General features: G+C 32.7%; 1 protein-coding gene across 3 annotated transcripts; it reads right to left on the bottom strand.

Annotated features, from left to right (window-relative positions):
* Window positions 1-1087: 1087 nt before the first annotated feature.
* Window positions 1088-7065, bottom strand: LOC145112811 (uncharacterized). 3 transcript variants are annotated; one of them, XM_079048939.1, is made up of 9 exons: window positions 6523-7058; window positions 6200-6365; window positions 6002-6079; window positions 4364-4724; window positions 4114-4226; window positions 3229-3393; window positions 2890-3014; window positions 1488-1580; window positions 1088-1396 (listed from the first exon to the last, which is right to left on the bottom strand). In XM_079048939.1, exons 1-9 carry the CDS (start codon window positions 6600-6602, stop codon window positions 1237-1239), a joined length of 1341 nt encoding a protein of 446 aa, XP_078905065.1. In that variant the 5' UTR covers window positions 6603-7058; the 3' UTR covers window positions 1088-1236. The 3 variants fall into 3 exon arrangements, with proteins under 3 accessions (XP_078905065.1, XP_078905068.1, XP_078905066.1); XM_079048942.1 differs by lacking the exon at window positions 1088-1396 and adding an exon at window positions 2759-2802 and having other exon boundaries at window positions 6523-7065; XM_079048940.1 differs by lacking the exons at window positions 1088-1396; window positions 1488-1580 and adding an exon at window positions 2205-2802 and having other exon boundaries at window positions 6523-7064.
* Window positions 7066-8228: the final 1163 nt, after the last annotated feature.

Raw genomic sequence — 8228 nt, forward strand, 5'->3', positions numbered from 1 at the left:
CAACTAGACATTTGAATGCTTACTTCCCATCATAAACTTATATCATAAATGGTCCAAATCTATTTAGATTGGTCAACCATTAAGTCAACACTAACTCTTCTATTTTATTCACTTTTAACTTAACTTTCACTAAATATTTTTAATAACATTTTCTTATACAAAATTTAATTTATTATCATTACTATTTCTATTAAAACTATTTTTATTAATTTTATCATTTATTTATTCTACTTATTATTTTATTTAATAAATTCAAAACTTACTCTAAAAATAGGATGTTACAAGAATACACACACCTACCTAGTCCCATTAACTATAAATATCTAAAGCAATCGTAAAGCGCTCTTACAAACTCTAAAAGATACCAAAACAGATTAGAATACAACACTAGTAGCGATTGTAGCAAGCAAAAGTGTTTGTTTAGATGGAAATATGATGAACTTCAAGTTTCTATTTAGTGATTTAAGGTCGAGTTATTATAAGTGAGAAGCAAGAGTCGATGCATATGAAGAAAATGACCGAGGATGTGTCAAATTACATCTTTTGCCTTTTGGAATCAAAGGAACAACTTCAACACATTTTTTAAAACATAAAAAACACAACTGCCCACCCATTTTCCTGATTTATTTGTGATTAAAATAACCAACTTTGTCTCCTTTTTTCTTTTATGTTTCTTTTGGATTTTTGAATATTTTCAATTGTTATTCGAGTTGAGTCCATTTCGGATCTTCCCAGGATTATAGCCTTGGGTTTGCACCCAATACGTTTGTTGTTTTGCCTTTGAGAGTGACAGTTTTGATGCAAAAAGAACTCAATTTGTGTTGATAAGATTACTATTTTATATTAGATGCCATGCATATACTTAAAATGGTCGATAATAAGCAAGTCACACAATGTGTGTATGAGAGAGAGAGAGAGAGAGACATGGTTCAAGCTAAGTATATATTGATTTGGTTATTGTAATTCATAAGCTTGTATAAAATATTATAATATATATATATATATATATATATATATATATATATATATATATATATATATATATATATATATATATATATATTGATTTAGAGGACCAAAGGAAACATGATTCAAAAGTAAAAGTAGAGTAGAAGCCTTACAGATTACAAGGTTAAACAAGCCTACACCTACAAGATTTAACTTCTTAAGTAAAATGTTCAAAAGTCAAAGAGATACGACTATAAATATTCCACAAACAAACAACACGAAACGTTTTCAAGTGACTGTCAAATGACCTTTTTGCCCCAACGATTTCCAAGATGATTCAAGCCTCAACAAATGCAACTTCTCCACAAATGGTTCCAAGATTTCCGCCTCTTCTTCTGGTGCAAAAGCCATGCAAATGCTTAGTTCTTGAACTGCCTCTCCATATTCCCTAAACATTCATTAAAAGTTAAAAACAACTTGAGAAACCAAATAGAGTGTGGAAAAGAGAACACTATATATATAAGATGATGTCATCATACCTACTGAAATACAACATCATGCCATGATCTCTCCTCAAAGCCCAATTATGTGGCTGCAATATAAGCAATCTCTCGGATGCCATGATAGCCAGCCTAGGCCAAAAGAAAAAGATTCCACATGCCAACACAAGAAAATGACTCATTTAGAGCACAAATTCAATTTATGTGTTATGATAAACACTCTCTCTCTCTCTCTCATAAACAAGTACCCAAGAAAGAAAACATAAGGTCCACTTGTTATGCGCATCAGGACCAGACAAGACAAGACATATCAGGTTGTACTGTGTTTGGTATACACTGGACTTGGACTCAGACTGATGTCAATAGGACAAAAGTTGCATTTTGTCCCACCTACAAAGGTGGTATATGGATTCACTATCGATCTCTTTTCTATGCAAAAGAGATGAGAGTAATGAGAGTATTCCTAGAAATTTTGTTAGGCCTATACAATGTAACAAACACAACTTAAAAATGTGCACATTTAATTACTGAATATTATATTGGTAACGTTGTAATTTCGAGAATAAAATTTATAATGTAAATATTTAATGTTTGAGGAAAAGTTGTAAGTTTATCGGAAAGTGGAAGATGTCATACAAATTAGAATAGGTATTAGGGTTAAATGCAAAAGAATATATAATAATATATAAAAATAGACTTAGAAACTGAAAGAGGAGAAACAGTTTTCTATTTTCTAAGCAATGAAAACAGTCAAAATATGGTAGATATGCATGTCATAATCAATGAAATCAAAACCAAATTATTTCCACCGTTTTTTAAGTCTATTTTCTACAAAAATGCCAATATAAATTCTTTACACGAGCAGCTTTACAAACATTAAATGTGTCATTCATGGTCTAATTTAGCACACTTAAATCAGTTTAAAGCTTGGACACTTGTCATGTTTTTGATGGATTGGATTCCTTATTAAAACTCGTATTTTCTTTTATACACTTTCATTCATTTCTATTAAAAGATTTTAATTTTAATTTTTTTTAAGAATACATTTCACTTTGGAAAAGGTACCTAGTAATGCCATAGTACTTTCAAATTTTATTTTTTTTCTTTTTAAGACATTATACTTGGAAAATACCTACCCATTTATAACAGTGAAAATCCCTTTGTATTAGGAAAATATTGCTATAATTGGGTAAATTTCCAAAGTACAATGCCTAAATAGAATGATCCAAAAGTATGTTGTTATTTATTGCAATTAACCCTTTTTGTATATTTGTCAAAAAAAAAGTGGGAGATTATTGGGTAATGATCACAATTTAACAAATTCTCCTCTCAATTCTCATGTCAATCTTGAAACCTGTAGGGAAAACAGAAACAAGTGCCTAAATAATTAGGAAAGTGGTGGTGTGATACTAAGGGCAAATTAGTAATTTCACATGTGTACCTAAGATCTTGAGGACGTAATAAGGGTTTGCTCGAACTATCAGTCTTTTCATCATCAACCGGCCTAAGTGGAGAAGTCAACATTAAACCACGATTCATCCTTGAAGCACGTTTCCAATGAAGCCTCTATAGGGAGAAAAACAAGAATCAAGAAAATAAAGAACTAAAAAAAACGACTAAATCAAAGAAATAGCAATGTACACAACATCGTATTTTCAATTCCTTCTATTCTACCATTTCAATTTCAATATTTTTCTTATTATGGCATCGTATTCGTATTCGTGTAACTATATTTGCATTCAAAGCTATAGAATAAAAAAAAGTTTTGTGAATTTCTTACAATTAAATTAGCGAGATAAATCCCAATAATATCCCGATTTGTAGCAATATCAAGGCCCAAAAGTGAATTGCTGTTTAAATCCGATGCCTTTGACCTTGGGTTCTCAACACATCGCCCATTAACAATCCCAAATAAAGTGTTCCCTGATTTGACCTTAAAAAGCTCCTGTTAAAAAAGATCAAAAGTGAGTAAAATATCACTAAAAATCCAACATTTAAGTTAAAACTAGAACAAAACCCATGCTAAGAAAAGGGGTAGGGGTTTTTTTTTATGTATTATCAGCAGTTTAGTAAAAGCCAACGGGGACAAGTTTTGTAATTAGTTTTGTACACAGGGGTCAAACCTGCCAAAATACCAAAATTTTACACATTTGGACTTTTTTGAAAAAAAAAAAAAAGTTTACAGGGACCTTTTCTATAAATTAAAAAAATTGCAGGGACTAAATCTGCCAAAGTGTAAAGCCTTTGTTGCAGGGACTAAATCTGTCAAAATATATAACCTTTGTTGCAGGGACTAAATCTGCTAAAAGGTTTTGCAGGGACTAAATCTGCCAAAATATAAAACCTTTGTTGCAGGGACTAAATCTGCCAAAATGTAAAACCATTGTTGCAGGGACTAAATCAGCCAAAATTTAAAACCATTGTTTGCAGGGACTAAATCTGTCAAATAGGAAAACCTTTGTTGCAGGGACTAAATCTGCCAAAATGTAAAACATTTGGGGCAAAGGTCCAAAAGGGACTAAATCTGCCAAAATGTAAAACCTTTGTTGCAGGGACTAAATCTGCCAAAATGTAAACCCTTTGTGGCTAAAGTCCAAAAGTGAAATAATTTGTATATATAAAGTGGGTAAATCAGTAAATACTACCAAGTGTGAAGTTATCTTACCTCTGGATTTCCTGTTTGGGGCCAGATTAAAAAGTCTTCCCCAACTCGGGATCCAACAATAGTCAAATTTAGTCTTCGACAAACCTCAATGTAGATTACACTAAGCAAAATTGCTGCAAAAAAAAAAAGAAAAAAAAATTAAATAAACAAATCAATGGAAGTAGAAATGTAGAAGTACTTTCATTTCTTTCTTTCATTAAAATGAAAAGTTTATGTGAAAAAGAAAGAGCATGAGGATTCACGGATTTACCACTACCACATTTGGAGCTTAACACATGATGCAAATAGGAACATTTGGAATCGACAACAAGTGATCTTTTAAAGCCTCGTGACTCAAAAAGAACTTTGTTCACAGCTTCCAAAACTTCAATCAAATGGCAACCTATGTCTCTTGAAATTAGTTCCACCTCGACCTCTTTAGCAATGGCATCCAACTCTAATAACCACTCTTCGATTCTCTTTCCTTCCATCACCATGGAGTCTATTTTATTTGGATCTTGAACATCAAGTGACACTTTTCCACCTTTTCGTTCATTTTCAAATGAGTGTGCATCCATTTCGCGATTGAATGAAATAAACGCCTCGTCTTCAGCAGAAATATGAAGCAATGACTGAATTATTTCAAGAAAACGATTATATTAAAGCAATCTTTGGAATGCAAAAGAAGAAATTACAAGACAAAACAGTACTACAATACAATACAGGACAAAACAATACTACACTGCAATACAATATATGACAAAACAGTACTACAATACAATACAGGACATGACAAAACAGTACTACAATACAATACAAGACAAAACAGTACTACAATACAATACAGGACATGACAAAACAATACAACAATACATTACAGGACATAAAAAAACAGTACTACAATACAATACAGGACATGACAAAACAAAAACAATACTACAATACAATACAATACAATACAATACAATACAATACAGGACATGAGAAAACAAAAATAGTAATACTATACAATACATGACATGACAACACACGACTACAATACAATACAAGACATGACAAAACAGTACCACAATACAATACAGGACAAGACAAAACAGTACTACAATACAAGACATGACATAACAAAAGAGAAAAGTTTGTAAACGGATGTGAAGGGGAAAAAATTGTACTTTTTGTAACCCAAAAATGTGAAACAAGGAAAATCAGGACTCCCTATTGATCTCTATTTAGTGCAAAAGACATAAATGTCATCCTCATCATTATCATTGAATATAGCAGTAGAAAGCTATATTCATGGCTTTTGCAAAGGACAAAAAGGGCATTAACGTCATTTGCACGGACAACCTCATAGAGTACTATGACCCATAAAAAGATATGTCAATAATTAGAACTTAAAGACTGGAAACTAAATTCGGTGAGAAAAGTAGGGAATTTTAGGAATAATTAGTTAAAGGGAGTGTTCATGGACCAGAAAAGATAAAAAGAGCATGAATCATTGAGTCTAATTTACAATATCCATCAAATATGAACAAAAACAAGTAATCATTAAACAAAAACAGCCGAAACAAGATCCAATTTTTCACTCCACTTCCACTCTTCCTCCTTATAAGTCTACCAATTGCCCGAAAATTGTGCAAAAAATCAAGAAATTATAAATTCATGACACCGCGTCACACCGATTTTTATCATATTTTAATGATGATGATGATGATGATGATGATGATGTATTCAACTACTTGCACTATGGAAAGAAAAGTATGGGACCACAGGAAAAGATAATATCTTTTTCATGAAAAAATGTCTTTTTCTCCTAACCAAGGAAAAGTTAAAAAATTTTCAAGAAAAAAATGTCTTTTTCTCCTAGCCAATAATTTTAAGATAAAGTAAAGTTTTTTAAAGAAAAGATCACCTTAGCAAGGGATATGTCTTTGTCTTTAGACTGGAAAGATATCTCCTGTGCAAAATTTGCTCTTGCAGCGATCAGAACCTGAATTTTTTCATGATAATAAAGTCAGAATTTTTACCATAAAAATAAGAATTGGATGAATTTAACGCAATAAATCGATACAGGTTATTAATATATGTGGAAAAAACCATGAATTCAGACCTCCTGGTAGAACTTGGGAGAAGAAAAACCACCGGTCTTCACCGGAGCAGCTGCAGCCATTGGTGATAAGCTCGACCACCTCCTCTTTTGCTTGATCACGGTGGTCGGAGTAGTGAAATCGGCCAAGTTCCTGGATTTCTTATCAGCATTCCGATCAATTCCGGACCTGATTAACGCAATTGAGAACGAACCCATGTCAGAACGCACAATTTATACACGATTGAGCTAAAAGTACAAAAACCCTCATCCAATTTTGCAAAATTAACCAAATCGATCAAAAAGAAGGAAACCCATTTGATAGAATCTTGAATTAAGAACAATACCTTAGAAGAGGCCGAAAAATTGAAGAACTAGTCATCTGTTGATGACGAAAAACCCCAGATAGTGATGCAAGCAACATCATTTCTTTAGGTAGAAAGAGATTAAACTTTACAGGAAACAAGTGGTGAAATACAGAGAAAAGATGATAAAAAAGATTATCTATTCAATTGTATTCTTCAGCGGTAAAATGGGTACAAATGGGGTTACAAGAAGGGTTTGATGAAGACGATGATGATGCGGTCATCAAATTAGAAATAATCCCAAAAGACATCGAAGAGCGAGCTGAAGAAGATGAAAAGAAAGAAAAGTGGTGGCAGAAATCGTCGAGAAAGATGACACTGTTTCTTGGAGGATTAGAAGAACTCCAAAGGTCCATTGATGGTACTTTAGTGCTTCTTTCTCTTTCTCACTCTATATACAGATACATATAGAGAGAGAAAGGAAGAAACAGGTGGGGTTTTGTCCGGCGCAAGGATGATGAACAGGAGTTGTTGTCTGTGGGTTTTATTGTGATAAAGTGATGATTGCAATTTATAGGGTGGTGGTTGAGGGTGTCGTAAGAGAGTGCAAAAGTAGGCTAAAGGTGGAGTCTTGATCAGTCTGGATAGATGGATTTAAGTTAAACTCGGTTAATTTCGAAATTAGGTAATAAACTATTAATTTAGGTGAATATTGTACGATGTCAAATTTTCTTTTTTTTCTTTTTTTAAATTGTGTATTGTATTGACTTTAGTTGTTGGTAAAAAAAAAATATATTGTAATCACCTTATCAAGTATATTTGGTATTAGGGTAAGTTTTTAACCGAAAACCAAATCGGAAGCGGTTGGAACCGATTAATGGTATCCGGTCAGGTTTCAGTTTTCGGTTCAAATATCTAACACCTTCTTAGATAACACTTTCTAGTAAAACCGAATTGAAACCAATTGGAATATGTTACTGGTATTAGGTCCGATTCTTGATTTCTGGTCACCCCTTAATCGGTCTTCGATTATTTCGATTATGGTGCGATTCAGTCCAGAACCAGTTACATGCCTACTTGGTATCAACTTATTTGGAAACCAACAAGTTTGTTTAGTACAGATTGATAATGATATATCAACTTCTAACTAATTTTCAATTCTTTATATTATTGTTGACGGTGAGTGAAAAATCGTCGGATCAATCTCAGCCCTTAAAACTCCCCCATCTTTCAATATGGATCGTAATAACTCAACATTCACAGTTAATCGAAGGTTCCAACCGTTTTCAGCTCCCCCCTAACGTTCCTCGCAGTCAATTGTTTTCTCCTCCCACGTTCAATCGGTTTTCAGGTTCCTTCGAAGACATGGTAGTTCTCCTTCAACCAACCACGATATAGAGATAGTTTCCTTCTTAGTCGGTAACTGCCCTAACCACGACATAGAAATTGGGCCTATATAATGATTGGAATATGTTTAATGTTTCTATCTTTCACTTAGTATATTGAATTGTTTCTTTTGATGTCAACATTTATGGATTCAAGTTCGGCTAAAAATAGTTCACCTAAGGTAAATTGATCTACTTCTGCTTAATTTTTCAATGTTTCAATGAGTTTCTTCAATTGATTCCTTTTGTTCCATCCTCTGAACAATTATCGATATACAGTTTCGTCTGAATAGTCTTCAACTAAGGTAAAATCTTTACAATTGGTTAATTTTAAGTTTTACATTCGTAGGTTTTTACCATCTG

Source organism: Lactuca virosa, chromosome 5, assembly GCF_052849685.1.
Source record: "Lactuca virosa cultivar CGN04683 chromosome 5, Lactuca_virosa_CGN04683_v6, whole genome shotgun sequence".
NCBI lineage: Eukaryota > Viridiplantae > Streptophyta > Magnoliopsida > Asterales > Asteraceae > Lactuca > Lactuca virosa.

What these genes read in the sequence shown, in the direction of transcription:
- LOC145112811 (XM_079048939.1), bottom strand. Translation starts at nt 6,602, where the DNA reads ATGATGTTGCTTGCATCACTATCTGGGGTTTTTCGTCATCAACAGATG. An exon ending in TTACGTCCTCAAGATCTTAG is followed by an intron (nt 1,581 to 2,889) that starts GTACACATGTGA and finishes CTTTTGGCCTAG; the next exon opens with GCTGGCTATCATGGCATCCG. An exon ending in ATGATGTTGTATTTCAGTAG is followed by an intron (nt 1,397 to 1,487) that starts GTATGATGACAT and finishes ATGAATGTTTAG; the next exon opens with GGAATATGGAGAGGCAGTTC.